The 16,588-nt window shown below is 33.5% G+C and overlaps 2 protein-coding genes and 1 non-coding gene across 3 annotated transcripts; all 3 read left to right on the top strand.

The window, feature by feature from the left end:
- The first annotated feature begins 4,473 nt into the window (after positions 1–4,473).
- On the top strand, positions 4,474–9,006 carry LOC114730460 (nuclear-pore anchor-like). Its single transcript, XM_028917547.1, has 13 exons — positions 4,474–4,549; positions 4,742–4,847; positions 5,108–5,159; positions 5,250–5,323; positions 5,733–5,838; positions 6,023–6,085; positions 6,173–6,334; positions 6,861–6,923; positions 7,088–7,240; positions 7,963–8,121; positions 8,218–8,265; positions 8,483–8,539; positions 8,625–9,006. The coding sequence occupies exons 5-13, from the start codon at positions 5,815–5,817 to the stop codon at positions 8,709–8,711; spliced, it is 816 nt and encodes a 271-aa protein (XP_028773380.1). The 5' UTR covers positions 4,474–4,549; positions 4,742–4,847; positions 5,108–5,159; positions 5,250–5,323; positions 5,733–5,814; the 3' UTR covers positions 8,712–9,006.
- Positions 9,007–9,382: 376 nt separating this feature from the next.
- TRNAA-AGC (transfer RNA alanine (anticodon AGC)) lies at positions 9,383–9,455 on the top strand. The gene has a single exon. It is a non-coding gene; the product is annotated as a tRNA-Ala (tRNA).
- Positions 9,456–9,954: 499 nt separating this feature from the next.
- LOC114730446 (nuclear-pore anchor-like) lies at positions 9,955–14,552 on the top strand. Its single transcript, XM_028917530.1, has 11 exons — positions 9,955–10,208; positions 11,591–11,654; positions 11,739–11,812; positions 11,946–12,051; positions 12,269–12,331; positions 12,718–12,876; positions 13,018–13,143; positions 13,508–13,666; positions 13,779–13,826; positions 14,018–14,074; positions 14,157–14,552. Exons 1-11 carry the CDS (start codon positions 9,955–9,957, stop codon positions 14,241–14,243), a joined length of 1,197 nt encoding a protein of 398 aa, XP_028773363.1. The 3' UTR covers positions 14,244–14,552.
- Positions 14,553–16,588: the final 2,036 nt, after the last annotated feature.

Here is a 16,588-nt window from a genome sequence, read left to right as displayed (position 1 = left end):
GTACTTAATATATAAGAGTTAGTTTGATGTTTATTTTGGTTCTAAATATAAGATTCCAATCTATTTTATCTTCTATATTTATTTATTTTTTCTCCAACTACCCTTATTTGTATTCCATTACCTATAATTAAATACTACCACAATAATTCAAATAAATATTACACTTAGGTAAATTCTACTTCCTCTACACTTCTCATTTCAACCACCGTTGAATTGAATTTTCAGATTTAACATTTTATAAATGTATTAGTAAAATTTTAAATTATTAAAATAAATAAATAAACACAATGAATCTCTTTCAATGAATGATCAAGGCAAAAATCTATGACTGAATTTTAAAGAAACAGAATGAATTCATAAAAACACGTTGAAGAATGGTCGAAGTTCTTAGATGGACGAAAATATGAGATTACAAATCAGAATTTGGAAATTGAGCTGTCAAGTAGAGATTTGGCGGGAAGGATGGGACGCGGTTTTGCCAATCAGGTATTGTATTTTTTTTTAAAATTTTATATACGGGTATTTTTGGAACATTAGGTAATATTCATGATAAATATTGCGAACTTTACAATGATAAACTGAACTTAATGATCATGAAGTGTAAATTCTCCTACAAATTAAAGAATATTGCCAGGATTCTTATCAGTTCACATCGATTTTACTATTATTTGAAGAATTAAATTTGAATATGTCAGTTTTTTTAAAGGATGGCCAAATTTATTTCAATGGAGCCAACTCCGTGGGTTCAGCTAGCGAAGGGGTCTGACTCTCTTACCACAAGGAGGGAGTTCGATCCTGAGGAGTACCACTTTGTTGTGACTCCATTCGCAGCGTTGGGGAGGCATTTCCACAGCATAGTGAAACTCAGAGAATCCTACCTATTGGGCCAGAAAAAAAAAAGCGCTTGCTTGTCATGCTCCCGTGCCCGTAGAGACAAATCCCAATGAATCAAACATTAAGTGTCCTGCCTTTGGATTGTGGATGAGTCCAATCCCTTTCTTAAAATTCTGTCACCAAAAAAAAAATTCATTAGGATGGGGCTGTTTCCATGAACCTCAACGACATTTAATTTTTCTTAATATTATTAATTGATTTTCTTTTGGATAAATATGAATCTATAAATGATTATGGCAATGAATGTTTTTTTTTACTTTTAAAAGAATAATAAGTGGGGAGAAACCAATTATTTGCCATCAATTTCGTGTTTTATGTACGGATATGGATATATCCTTTCATACTTGACAAGATTGCTCCCAGTACCCACTCAAAACATGCCTTGTCGGATATCTTTTTCATTACTATTATTACTACTATGCAACCAGCCTCAAATTTATTTTGCCTCAATTAATATTTAAGGTATTTGTGACACACATATAAATATAACAAATATAATATGAATAAAAATATTTAAATTTAGAAAAAATTGCTAAAAAAAATGCCTGTTTGAAAATTTAATTGGCTAAAAAGATCTGAATTTGAGCACATCCAACTATAATCCGTAGGTACAATATATCTTTTACTGTGTGTAACATATCTTCTGTTGTGTGTAAATAACTTTCGTATTGATAATTGTTACACATCATTCATAATATGTTGCACACAGTAAAAAATATGTTACACTCACGGATCATAGTTGTACTTGTTTAAATTCATATCCTTTTAACCAATTAAATTTTCAACCAGGAAATTTTTACCAATTTTTTCTTAAATTTATATTCCTTTAAATTATATTCAAGTACCTGAAATATCATTTTTTTAAAAAATATTTACACCTGAAATATCATTTTTTAAATATTTACACCTGAAATATTATTTTTTTAAAATATTTACTCCTTTCTGTTTTTTGTAATTATTACTTTCCAAAAAAATTTGATGATCTTTTATAAGTCATTTTATCTTAATTAATTTTTTATTATTTTATTTTATATTTTATTTTTATTGAAATTTCATAGCCCTACTTTTTTTTCCTTCAACGAACTAGTTTTATCATGTCACATCACTTAAAAGTTTTCAAAGCAAGCAGCCCCCATAGCCCTGGTACTTAATTAAAGTCTCATAAAACGGGTAACCTTAAGTCTTGTGTGATTGTGATTTGTAAATGATAAAATAGTTATAACATTTCGATTAAGAAAATATTACACACATACACACACCCACATTTGCCTAAAAAGTTATATATGAATGTATATGTGTAGATTAATTTGAGAGATCATGTTAACTTTATTTTTTTTTTATTTTCCTTTTCTGCTCCTTAATCTCACTGCACATATAGCATACTCTACACCAATATATTACGTAAATCCTATATCAATTTTGTGTATATGAACATCTTACTTTGAAAAACACTATATTTAAAAATAATGAATTGTTAAAACTGCTCACAATTGAATCTTATGATATTTAAATTTAGCTTGATGATATCAAGTATAAGATAATTATACAAAAAATAATGACAACAAAATTATGCAAAAATGTCAAGAAATTGATTAACTGTGTGGAATGAAGTAATTAATTTTTGTGGGGGTGATTGAGACACGTGTGTTGTATTAATTAGAGGAGAGGGATCACATGGTGGGGGGCTTGTGATAATGAGGATGATAAAAAACTCATCAATCACATTCTATTAATATATAACGTTAAGTGGACCATATTGTCCCCATTTTCCCTTTAAATTCTCTTCCACATCCATATCCCTTTCACTTCTCATTTTCTGTCTTAATCTCCAATTTTCGTTTACACCTCATTATTCACAAGTGCCCATTTGTGTGTGTCTCTGCCTGCTCCCCCTCTACTCAATTCACCAAAAAAAAAAATTCATTAATTAATTTAAATGTGAGTCATGTAATTATTGATTTACATCTTACAATCTTAAATATAGTGTCATTTGAGAATTTTTATTTCATCATAAATATAAAATCTCATTTTCTCTTGCCTCCTAAATTTAAAATTTTCCCTCCTTTATTTATTGGGGAATTATTATCTTTGCTCATTAAATTTTAATCATGGGATGATAGAATATTTTTTAAAAAAAATATATGTTATTGTTTCAATTACATATATCTTTTCCCACAAAGTTTAAAGAATGGGCCGTGTGGTGGATAATTTATAAATTGCTGCATTGCTTTTTCCTTTTCTTTTCGTGAGACGGGCTAAGGGGTGAAGGAGACTGACGCACATACGAGGGATAAGTATTCAGTGGCAATAACAAAACTATTCAGTGATCTCCTTTCATATTTAGAATGGGCCCCAATGATAGTCTTTTGGGTTGGGCCATTAGATATGTTAGGCCCAAGTTACGCGTCTTATTCAAATATCAAGGTACACCGTGACCATTGCAGCAAAAAAAAAAAAAAAAAAAATTGCCTAGGTACACATTATAATAAAAAAGTTCTTCCTTCTAAAGGATAAAACTATTGCAGTTAACTTAACAAGGATACCAAAGATGAAACCATAGTGATAGTCCTTGAACAGACTAAAATATTTTAACATTCAATTTTTTCCCCCTAATTTCATTACATCTAATTTTGCTTTTTTTGCATACTGAATAACATTGCTTATCATGATAACATCTCATTAGAAGAGATGTTAACTGCACAACAACCTTTTTTTTCTAATTAGAAAAATGCATAACTATTACAGATGGCAAAAGCCCAAACTTGGACCGTTTCAAGTGAAGCCAAGATGAAATCAATCAACTTATTTGACTTAATATTATGTTAATGATTTCTGCATCTTCTAGGTAGTTTTATTTCTTATTTAAAAAGGGGGGAAGGGATGATGACACAAGTCTTGTGGTAGGATATGGAACCAGCTTCGGTGCTTATTGAATTCTGATAGGATATATCTTCGTCCATTCATGGCAATTAAATAGCATATGATCATTTTAACTCACACACACTCATCTATGTGTGTGAGCATCAATGGCTTCCTTTAACCCACACTTACATATGTGTGTGTGCATCAACGGCTTCCTTCTGCATTTGATAGTGGTAGCTGTAATAATCTGGCGAGGATCGATTTTCTTGGGGAAGAAGAGAAGAAAAGCCAATCTCAGGAGAGAAGAAATCAAAAGGCTGGTGAGATTGGCAGAATCAGAAGCAGAGAGAGCTGAATCAGAAAGGATAAAGATAAGTGAAGAGAGGTTGGTCAAAGAAGATGGACACAGGAAAATTGATGAAGCTTGCTATCTGTGTTATACGGAAATTTACTCATTAATCTCTGTATATTAAAACTTAATCTGATTTGATTGAGCAAAAATATGTTAAATATATAAGATTAAGTATCTAAGTCTTCTTCGTGGATGATGTCTCTCTTTAAACGAAAGACATACTGCTATTTATCTATCTGTGTGAAGTCAAATTCCCAAAATTTGAAGGTCTTGCTTGGCCCTGCAAAAAAGAAAGAGTTATATTCTTATGCACCACTGATGAACAATGAATTGTTTTAAAAACTGTGTGATTCTCATTTTATTATTGTTAGTTCTGGGAAAAGCCAAATAATACACTGGAGAGAAGGACATAGATATGAAGTCTTCAACCACCATGAAAAGGTAATATTCTCATCAATCATTGTTTTCAATCCAAACTTTAAAATTAATTGCAGCGCGGCTTTTGATCTTTTCTACGTCAATTGGTGTTTCCGTTGTTTTATAAAATGAACGAATGAAAGGATGAACTGCGTAATTATATCATAGTATAATGGAGGTTGACCATGAAAAAAAATATTTACATATGGTTTGCAGGGTGGTTATTGGCAGCCGGCAGCGACTAATTATGAGTCCAGGATCAATGATAAAGAACCTTCAATTCCTGGTGCAGCCATCGACGAATCCTTTGATTCTGCTTCAGGTGGTGATCATATAGACACACACACACAATAAGATAATTAGGTAGCTTAGAAAGATGTTATCCGTGCATCACATTTATTTGCCATTTAGAACAAAAATCCAACTAAGTAATAAATAGATATGAAAACAGACATAGTAAAAGAAAAATTAAGTGAAATGACATTGACAAGAAGAAAATGGTAGGACAATAGCATGCTTGTACTGTTAATTTTCCATTTCTTCGTTGATTTTCAGTCATCTGATTTGTCATTGCTTGGCCAGCTGATGCAGAAGAAGAAAACACCAACCCAAATCCTTTGATTGAAGTTATGAGGTATCATCATAGGCACAATAAGTCAGGTAGGACATTATCGTATAAGAAATAACAATGTGATGGTCTAACTTATGTCTAAATTTATTGTAGGATGCCACTAAGAAAGCCCTTGAGCAGAGTGAGGAAAGAGTGGGGCACCTTGAGGAAGAGCTAACTAAGTCCAAGTAAAGCTCTCCTTTGTTATCTTTTTTGTAATTAAGCATTGATGCTTGTAATCAATCAACCCGAAGTTTTTTGGTTGATGCTGGTCTTTGCCTTCCTTCGAGTTGCAACCCACAACATACCTCGTCGTCTTCATTTGTAGCCACAGTATGTTACTGGAAGTAGGATTTAGTATCCTTTTATTCCTCAGTTTGTTAGAAGCTTTAATTTGATAATCGATTTGGGTAGTTGCAATGGTGGATCTGCTTGTAAACTGAAGATATCCTTTTATCCAAGTTGAATAACTCTAAGTATTATGCAATACACAAGATGTTGTCCATACCAATGGACTACACAGGAGTGTGTAAGCTATTGAGATGGATATGAACATATCCTAACCTTCTATCTTGTTGTTGTATATGTTTTTGACAGGGAAGATATTTCACTGCTAAAATTAGAGTGCAGCAATTGGTCAGCAAGAACTAGTTTTGTTAGCAGAAGACTTGGCAGATTGATGAGAGAATCTGATGAAAACCAGGTGATTATGAAGCTTACCAAACGAACATATGCTTGTCTTGCAGAAATCTGATGAATGATATTTGCTTCTTGCATGATCTGTCATAGCAAATGGTAAGAAACAAATTAAGTTCGTGATCATGACAAGATTTGAATGTGCATGTCCTTCCAGTTTATTTTTGGGGTCTAGATTAACTTCTTCACAGATTGCAGAACAAGCAAGGATTGCAGAGAGGAGCATAGAAGATCAACATCTCCGAATGCTGGAGGTCTGTTCTCAGCTGTGTCTTCCAAGAATGAGTCATATCAAATGCCAAGAAGCTTAACATTTTCAGGGACAATTTGTTGATTTGCAGAGTGAATGTGCAAGGGCGAGGAGAATGCTCTTAGAAGAGCAGGAACAAGTAAGAAGGCTCAAACTGGAAGCAGAGGAGATCACAAGAAATTCCATGATAAAAACTGAAGAAGTTAGAGTTGCAGAGAGGAGAAAACAAGAAAAATACATGCAAATGTTGGAGGTCAGTTTCTTATATATATATATTTTTTTGCAGTGCCTTACCTTTATGATTGATAATCATACTTGAAGCAGAAGTTAACATCCATAGGAAAAGATTTACTTTTTACAACAACAACAAGAAGCCTTTGTACTTTGTCAACAATGAATGATTTACTGTTTACAATAAGAATTAATTGCAAGTGGAAATAAGAATTTCACTTTAACTCCACCACCTCAAATTTCAAATATAGCTTCACATCTACCCATTTGATTCCATGTCATGAAAGTCTTAAAACAAGACTAGACAGGTCTTTACAAAAGGGGGGAAAACAAAACTAAATTTCCAAATGCACTAGGCCAAATAATGCAACTCTAGTACCTTTCAATAGGAAAATTCAAATCTATTTCATCATTTTTCTCAACAAGATCAGGGGATGAAAAGTTGTAGTTGTAATTTTTAACATGATTAATTGACCATATATAGTTCAAATTTAAATTTGTGCATACCAATATATTAAAATATGTGGTATGATCTAATTACCATGCAGAACGCAAAGGAAGCAAGGGTTGCTGAAGGGATAAAACATGAAGAAAATATTCAGCTACTAAAGGTCTGTTTTTTAGAGCCTTACAAGGATATTCCTCAACTTGACATATTCATACAAGTGTAATATTCTTACTCTAAAGATCAGTACCTTTAGGTATTGTAATATTATTACTCTATTTTTATCACTTCCTTATCATTATTCTGAAGCCCTGGCTGTTAACTTTACAGACTGAATGCGTTCAACTAAGGAGAGAACTGGAGCAAGAGCGAAAGCAAAGGCTTCAACTAGAGCAAGATGGCGAGGTACAGATAGCTAAGAGAAAAGCTGAAAAGCTAAGTCAAGAGTTAGCCAATGCCCGCAAGAATCTTGAGTGTGCTGAGGTAGCAGCTGATGTTGGTGTTTTCCTTAGTTTTGAAATATTTATGTATTATTTAAAGGCAAAGTAACTTGATGAATTATTTTAGGAGTTGGAAGACACAAATCCTTTGGTCTTAAAATACAACTTTAATAATTAATACCACAAAGTGAAATTGTCAAAGCACATCAGTAAATTTGAAGGACATAACTAGAATACAAGGGTATCAAGTCTTCTAGGTATTCTTTCCAGTCTCAAATGCAAGAGCTAGTAGGGGGATTTGGTTTAGTTTCAAATTTAAGATCTCAATCCACTTTGTTTTCACATTTATAATTTTCCCTGATACTCTCCCTATATTTTGAACATATTAAGGGAGCTTTCTATCAAGGGAGTAATTTTTGATGCAAATGATTAAAAAAAATACTTGAGGGAAGTCAACAAAAATTGTTTCACAAATGACTAATTTAACTAATTTGCTCAATCTATGCAAATTAGTTACCTAGTTCCGGCATCCAGGATAAGAGGAAGTATTACTTCTGTCTTGCCCAAACATATTTGAAGATAATTTTGACGGGATTTTATATATTAAAGCTGATATGATTTCAAAAGTAAGGGTAGGTATATGGTTAGAGTTTTCTCCTACTTCCACCCAAATAAATATTTCATCTGAGGACAGTCATGCCATGTTAATATTCATGTGGAGTACTTATACTAAATGTACCATGAATTGGTAACTTCAATGTTTAGGATGGATGGATGAAGACATTGAGAGAGTTGGAAGAAGAGCGAGAGCTTGTGAGAATGATAAAGACGGAATGTGAAGAGATTAGACAAAGTTTCATGAGACAAATGGAAAATAAGGAACAAGAGTTAGCCAACGCCCTTAATACTGCTGCAGTTGCTGAGGTATTTGTTTGTCTCCATCCTTTAAGAATTCTAACATCTTCCATAGAAACTTCTCTAATTTTTTATCTACGTATGATTGGCTTAACATACCTTCAGGCAAAACTCTCCGATCTTGAGAGGGAAATCAACTCATTAGATGATAAGGTATTTTTCCTTTATATTTTACTGAATATGAGTACTAGTTCTTCCTCACTTTTTTCGTGCTTCCTGTCGTCTGGCAATGTGTAATACAACTTGTGAAGAGAAGTAAATTGGCGAGAGATGAAAAGATTGATGTACTTAGAAAAATTTCCAAAATAGTTTATGCTGATGAATTTGGATGGACTAATGAAACTAGAGTTGTATTTACATTGACATGAAGGCTTGTGCAATTTGTCTGACCAATGACAAGGACGTGGCTTTTGGATGTGGGCACATGGTAAGCTCTCTATAATGGACCTTTCAGTGATTTTTTCCTGCTGATGTAAGAAAATGATGATGATGAAGAAATATTTTTGATGCAGACTTGTGGGGACTGTATGCTGTCAATTTCCAACTGTCATATGTGTCGGGAGCCAATAACCAGCCATCTCAGGCTATTTCCTGGCTGACCAGTGGTGTGTTTGGATTGAGGAGGATGGTGAAGAGAAAGGAAATTTTGGGTCAGGAATCTCAATTGATCTTCCTTTTCTTTTTCCCCCCTTATTTTCTCGATCTATCTAAAGTAGTGCCTGCAGCAATATTCTAAGGCTACCTTCAACCTTCATACCGCTGATGTAACTGAACAGTGTTGAATAGAATGGGAAAGCAACAGATGGTTACGCTCAGGTGTATTTTAAGAGTTAGCTTCTCTGTTTCAGCTGTTTAATTGTATATTAGTTTGTTTGTGTCCTCCATATGTACATAAGATTGTATTCCAACCATGCATGAGTATAACAATTTCTTTTACTTCCATTCATCTCTCTCTCTCTCTCTCTCTCTCGTATTTTCACTCAAACGGTTACTCGTAACGCGTCGGCAAACAAATAGAAATGAAACAATAGTGGTAAATATTAACTGAGAAAACCTATATATAAAGAGAAATTTATTGGTACATGAGAGGTTCAGCAAAAGATGGAGACGTGAGGAGATATGATCAGTAACCAACCTCCACTGATGTGTGTGTGTGTATATATATTGCCAGCGCCTACAGTGATGTGTTAAGGGTAGCAAATAGGAATGAACCGTTTACACGCTCGTGATTATACAAGTTATTTCTTTTGCGACAGAACCAAGCACCGACGGGGATGTAGCTCAGATGGTAGAGCGCTCGCTTAGCATGCGAGAGGTACGGGGATCGATACCCCGCATCTCCATTACTTGTACTTTTCGTTCTCGTTTAATTTTTCTTACGTACCAGACTGGGTTTTGTGTTGGTCTCTATAACTGGACTATAATGAAAATGTTCCATTCCACCTCACAAGACATTAAGCTCTCTACAAAATCGTCCAATAATCATAAAAATCGTGACACACAACTTTAGAAGTGATGCGGTTTTTTAACTATGAAAATGCGCGACTCCAACAGATGGCAAAAATATGAACATAGGCAGCCCCAGACTTTGACCATTTCAGATATGGAGCCCAGCTGAAATCAATAAACTTAGCTGACTAAATCTGTCAACGATTTCTGCAGCTTCTTAGTAGCTGTATTTCTGATATTAAAATGTAACGATGACACCCAAGTTTCGTGGAAATGAGCAAGAAATATCTTGGTCCATCCTAATGAATAAAATATCATATAACCACTGAACACACATACATATATATAGATACAAGCATCAATGTTTCCTTGAACTCCCCAAAATAGATATCAATGTTTGGCATGCTTCTGAAGTTGGTAGTGGTAGCAGTAATGATCCGACAAGGACTGATTTTGCTGAAGAAGAGAAAACAGAGGGGGAGAACAGAGGAAATCAGGAGGCTGCTGAGATTGGCAGAAACAGAGGCCAAGTCATGCAAAGAGATATTGGTTAAAGAGAGGGAACAGAGGATGAGGTCTCTGCCTTGCACCTTATGTGGAACACCAACTACCACAAGGTGTGCTCGTTGCAAATTGGTTCGATATTGGTTAGTCTTCTAAATTTTTATTTATTGTTTCCTCTCAAGGAAATGTTGAGGCAGAGGAGAGGAAGAATGTTCCATTGGAACAATCCTACGATGCACCAGATATTTTAGTCTAATTTAGACTTGGTCTCCCCAGGGAAGAGTTACGGAAAAATATCATGGAAATTGTAAATTATGGAAGTTTTGTAAGTCTCAAAAGTTTAGACTTGTTCAGGTAAAAAAAAAAAAAAGGTTTAGACTTGTAAATTGCGTGTGTAGATTTATAAATAATATTAATATTTTAGTTATTAAATAATAAATTCTTAATATTTTAATGAAATTATTAAAATAAAAACAATATTTTTAATTACTCATCGAGACTCTCACAACAAAGTAGTTGGTCACTGATTAGCTAGTTAAAATGGCTAGTTAAAATCATATTTTACTCTTTTACATTGGTTAAAAAAATAAAATTAGTTCTTGACATTATTAGTTCTTGACATTTGTTTGTAATTTTTGTGACTTAGTAGTATTAATTTTCTCATGGGTATTTATTTGTGGTTTTACGGGGTCAATTCTGTGATTGTTCTGTTCAATTAACTCTCAAAAATAACAAATGTTTTTGAGGAAGAGACAATATTACACCATTTTAATATTTCAAAGATCATGTTGTATCATTTAGTTTATAATACTTGAAAGATTACATAATACTCCTCTGGTTGTTAATATATGACCTAATCGTTAAATTGATTTTGGTCCTAAATATAAGACCTATTCCTCATATTTATCAATTTTTTCTAAATTACTTTTATGGATACTCCCTTAACCGTAATCAAGTAGAAGAGGGAAAGGGAATATTAAGGAAGATGATTGTGGTGTTTTAGAAAAAACATATCATATTTTTTATAATTAACTAACTTATCTAACTTCCTTAATCTAATTAAATTAGTTAAATAGATTTTATATTAAAGACCGGAAGAGTAGTTTATAATACCTTTAACCCAATAACAAGAGTTCAGGAGGTTAATTTTGTTATTCAAAACATAAACATCCACTTATGATATGCCTTACGTTATCAGAATCATTTAAAAAAGCTATTCTTGTTTCCTTTCTCTCACTCTGTTTCATTTCATTCAAATAAAACTATCAAAAGTAATTTCAATTTTCTCATTTTCCCGCTCCTTTCTTTTCATTTCCTTCAAAATACTGTCAATCTGAGACAGCGCGTGCGAAAATGAAAGACTAAGTTAGGAATTATAAGAAAATCAGGAAGTATAAGAAATTAATCTATATTTCTCTGTCAACTATTAGCTTTACAAGATGCTGCATTTATGAATATTTTATAGTAGATTCTTAGACGTGTGAGTTGTGTTGACTGTTGATATTTGAAGGATTTTTGTTGTCAGTTCTGGAATATGCCAAATAATACACTGGAGGCAAGGCCATAAATATGAATGCTTTGAGACAAAGGTGGCAAAAGATGAAAAGGTAATGCTTAATCACTCTAGTAGTTTGATAATGATTTGACTTACATTTAAATTTTAATTGATGCAGGATAATACCAAGAAATCCCTTAAGCAGATTGAGAAAAGGGTGAGACATCTTGAGGAAGAGCTAGCTAAGTCTAAGTAAAGTTCTCCTTTCTTATTAAGATTCATTGCCAGACTGCATGTTCATAGATTATTGAGTAAGAACTTGTAAAACATTAGGATGAAGATGAAGATGTTCTAATGAACTTCTCATTGTGTATGTCTTTGTCAGGAAAGAGGATTCACTGCTAGAATCAGAGGGCAATAATTGGTCAGCCCTAACAAATTTTGTTAGCAGAAGACTAAACAACTTGATGAGAGAATCTGATGAAAACCAGGTGATTATATAAGTTTTATCAAACAAATACATATATGTGTGTGTGCTTGCGCTTCTTTAAAGCTGCATTGTGAATTTGAATTATTCGATCCATTTCACAAACAAGTGATATCAAATGGAAAGAAACAACTTAAGATCATGATTATTGAAAAAACTTAGTTAATATTTGAATGTGCATGTACTTACATTTATTTATGTGTTTAGTTTATCTCTCTCAGATTGCAGAGGAAGAAAGGATTGTTGAGAGGAGCAAACAAGATAAACACACCCGAAAGCTTGAGGTCTGTTTCAGCAGCCTGATCAAAATGTTCCACTCATTGATTTTGGAGCAAACTGAACAAAGTTCTCTTGATTTTTTTAGAAGTACACAGGTTTATTACCTATTCTCATAATTTACGAAGACTTGTTCCCAAGGGAGAAAGACAATTCTTTTCTCTATCTCCCCTGTTTCCCTCTCTTTTCTCCCTTTTCCCTGCCTTTTCGACACAGCAAAATTACACAACATTCTCCTGAGTTTTGTTAAAATGATAAAGATTTCACTTCTATTATTGAAAGCCGCCCACATTTCTATAAAATGGAAGAGAAAATAACAGACTTCCTCTGGATTTTGGACAATGTTAAGAAGCTCCATTTTCAGGTATGAATTTGTTGATTAATTGCTATGCAGAGTGAATATGCAAAGGCCGCGAAAGAGCTGCGAGAAGAGCAGGAACAAGTACGAAGGCTTAAACGGGAGGTAGAGAGGATTACAACTTCCAATAGAAAAATTGAGGAAACAAGATATGCAGAGAGGAGAGAGCAAGAAGAATATATTCAAATGTTGAAGGTGTGTTTCTTATCTTCTTTATTTTTTTTTCCAGATGCCTTTTTCTGATAATAACTTTTGAATCACAAGTAACTATGTATTTTATGTTGAGTACTTATACTAACATGTTATATACTATGAATCGGTAATTTCAATGTTTAGGATGGATGGATGAATGCAATGAGGGAGTTGGATGAACAGAGAGAGCTTGTGAAATTTCTCAGTCAAGAGTTAGTCAATACAAGTAAAAATTTGGAGTATGCTACAACTCGAGCTGACCTTGCTGAGGTAATAGCTAATGTTGGTATTCTTTTCCCCCCATTAATTTTACAAGTAATCGGATCCTTATTCTTAAAGATGACTCTAACATATACCACCAACTGATATTGTCAAAGCTCATTAGTCAATTTGAAGGATCTAACCACAATAAAAGGGTGCCTCGAGATGTCATTCATTCGAGTACTATTCTTGCCCAAACATACAATAAAGCTGAATGGTTTGTGTTTAATATTAGTGGCCTCTCCAAGTTTTACCCTGATATAAATTTCACATCCCAAGATAATTACAGCATGTTTATATTAATGAGGAGTACTTAATGCTAACATACCATGCATACTGATATGCTATTAAAATTGGTAATTTCAATTTTTAGAATGGATGGATAAAGGCAGTGAGAGAGTTGGAAGAAGAGAGGGAGTTTGTGAAATTGAAGAAGACAGAATGTGAGGAGATAAGACAAAGTTCCAGGAGACAAATGGAAAAGAAGGAACTAGAGTTAGCCAATGCAATTAAAGCTGCTGCAGCTGCTGAGGTATCTGTTTGTCTCCATAAAAACTCTACCATATTCTATATAAACACTGCTAAATCTTTTTCATATTCATTTTCAATTGACTTTATCACTTTTGTTCTGGTTTATACTTAAGGAAAAGCTGTCTGATCTGGAGACGGATATCGACTCATCAGATGATAAGGTATATTTCCTTTCTATTTTACTTAATATGAGTACCAGTTGGTTTATACCTGCTGTCATTTTGTGATGTGTAATATAACTTCTGAAGAAGAGTGAATTGGGTAGGGATGAAAAAATTAATCTATTTAGAAACATACCAGAAATAATTGGATGGACTAATGAGCCTAGAGCTGCTGTTACTTTGACATGCAGGCTTGTGCAATTTGCCTGACAAACAAGAAGGACGTGGCCTTTGGATGTGGGCACATGGTAGGCTCTCTACAATGGACATTTCACTGATCTTTTCCTGCTAATGTATGAAAATGATGATTATGAAATACTTTTGATGCAGACTTGTGGGGACTGTATGCTGACAATTTCCAATTGCCATATATGTCGGGAGCCAATAACCAGCCGTCTCAGGCTATTTCCTGGCTGACCAGTGGTATGATTGGATTGAGGAGGACGGTGTAGAGTCAACCAGGGAACAAATCTCTCTTCATTACCCTGCTTTGTAAGAAGATCAATGTTTAGAACCTAAAAAAATAGTTGGCACAAATCTGGGTGATCCTTGAGTGGGAACTAATGGGTTTCCCCAGTAATTAATTACTTTGTTGGTTCGTTCTGATGAGGATGAAAACTTGAAAAAGTATTACAAGAAGGTGTTGTGAATTCAAAGGAACGCTACTTGTTCAACGTTGGACTCCATGTTTTGATATTTCTGAGAAGAACTTCCATCCGGGAAGAACTTGTTCAACGAAGGTCTATGATTTTCAAAGAGCTTCATCATACGAAAAGAGATAGATAACATCACTTAGATAACAAAGATGAAAAAACAAAAGCAGAAGCAGAGTAGATAACACTTGGTTCATCATCTGGTGGGCCTCAGATTTCAACAGCGTGACAGAAGAAACACTGAGCAAACAAAAACAAGGAGACACTGAAGAATCAAACATCCCAGTCCTTTTGCACGATCCAGGCACAGCAGGGCTCGTCACGGTCCAAAAGGGAGGTACTTTGGAGTACCTCATAATAAATTAAGGACCAGAAGAAGTAGTATATCATACCAAGTCTCGAACCCGAAACTTCATAGATTGTCCACAAAGAACGTGCCAGAAAGCTACGAGGGAGACTGGTCCTGCGGGTAAGTGTTAATTATATTTGTACTTGTCCTGTCCTACTTGGTGATGACAACCTATTTTACATATTTATAATTTATTTTTTAAATTAATCATATTGATATTTACTTAACAATAATCAAGCATGAGAAGGAGAAAAAAAAATTTAAAAAAGATGATTAAAATATTTTAGAAAAAAATTATATTAACTAACTTAATTAACATCCTTAATATACTCAAATTAGTTAATTAGGTTTTAATAAAAGAGTATCTTTTATTTGTTTAGTTAAAATCATGAGACATTTTCAGGTCCGTTATATAATATTTACTCTCTTTAATGAAAATATACTGACTCATATTAAGGTTTTTGTTTTTGACCTGACAAACTCATTAATTTAAGGGAAAATGACAGATAAAGAAGTTTGAATGCCAATTTAGGAAGCTAAGGAAATATAATTACACATAGGGAAGTCCTTCTCAAATTGAAATTTTAAAATTCAGTGAAATGACAAAAATGCCCTTTGTTCTTCTTTTTCTTTTTTTTTTTAAAAAAACCCATCACCTTACCGGTGGCCGGCGACCGGCGACCACCGTCGGCGATTGGCCTCCGGCGGTCGCCGACCGCCTCTGGCCACCGGCGATGTGGTGGCTGCCGGTGAAGGACTTTTGTAACAATATTTTTTTTTAGAATGGGATAATATTGGTTTAAAGTGGCAGGGGTGGGATTTGATCCCACAATCCCTTGGCCACTTTGGCCAACAAAAAAAAAAGATGGCCATTGGGCCATCAAATTTCTTAACCTTATAATGCAAACAAAAATATAAGTTAACTCTTTTACTGTGACTCCAGCTCGTGACAACAATTTATCTGAGGATGACAAGTCTTAATTGAAAAATAACAAGTCTAAATTTGATATTAACAAAGCAACTTTTCCTTATACATAACAAATAGCAGCATGTGCATTAATTAAAAATGATCATAATTTATTTAAAAATGATACGTCTTTACTGGAAAATGACAAGTCTAAACTTAATATTAACAAAGCAATTTTTCCTTATACATAACAAGAAATAGCATGTACGTTAATTAAAAATGACCATAATTTATTTGAAAATAACACGTCTTTACTGGAAAATGACAAGTCTAAACTTGATATTAACAAGGCAACTTTTCCTCATACATAACAAGAAATAGCATGTACGTTAATTAAAAATGACCATAATTTATTTGAAAATAACATGTCTTTACTGGAAAATAACAACAATTTATTCGATATTTCTTGTTATGTATAAGGAAAAGTTGCCTTGTTAATATCAAGTTTAGACCTATCATTTTCTAGTAAAGACGTGTTATTTTGAAATAAATTATGGTCATTTTTAATTAACGTACATGCTATTTCTTGTTATGTATGAGGAAAAGTTGCTTTGTTAATATCAAATTTAGACTTGTTATTTCTCAATTAAGACTTGTCATCCTTAGATAAATTGTTGTCACGAGCTGGAGTCACAGTAAAAGAGTCAACTTATATTTTTGTTTGCATTATAAGATTAAGAAATCTTTGATGACCCAATGGCCATCTTCCCTTTCGTTGGTCCAAGTAGCCAAGAGGTTGTGGGATCAAATCCTACCCTTGTCACTTTGAACCAATATTATCCCATTCTAAAAA

Source organism: Neltuma alba, unplaced genomic scaffold, assembly GCF_004799145.2.
Source record: "Neltuma alba isolate B1F8T4 unplaced genomic scaffold, ASM479914v2 tig00012732_pilon, whole genome shotgun sequence".
NCBI lineage: Eukaryota > Viridiplantae > Streptophyta > Magnoliopsida > Fabales > Fabaceae > Neltuma > Neltuma alba.
Note: the sequence above shows the minus strand (reverse complement) of the source record. Positions and strands in the feature narration are given on the sequence as shown.

Bases quoted from the DNA above. Each gene is read 5' to 3' on its own strand.
- LOC114730460 (XM_028917547.1), top strand. From the start codon at position 5,815: ATGAGAGAATCTGATGAAAACCAG. The intron at 6,924-7,087 runs GTCTGTTTTTTA...TTAACTTTACAG, and splicing joins AAAATATTCAGCTACTAAAG to ACTGAATGCGTTCAACTAAG. The intron at 8,122-8,217 runs GTATTTGTTTGT...ACATACCTTCAG, and splicing joins ATACTGCTGCAGTTGCTGAG to GCAAAACTCTCCGATCTTGA.
- LOC114730446 (XM_028917530.1), top strand. From the start codon at position 9,955: ATGTTTGGCATGCTTCTGAAGTTGGTAGTGGTAGCAGTAATGATCCGA. The intron at 11,655-11,738 runs GTGGCAAAAGAT...TAATTGATGCAG, and splicing joins ATGAATGCTTTGAGACAAAG to GATAATACCAAGAAATCCCT. The intron at 13,827-14,017 runs GTATATTTCCTT...TTTGACATGCAG, and splicing joins TCGACTCATCAGATGATAAG to GCTTGTGCAATTTGCCTGAC.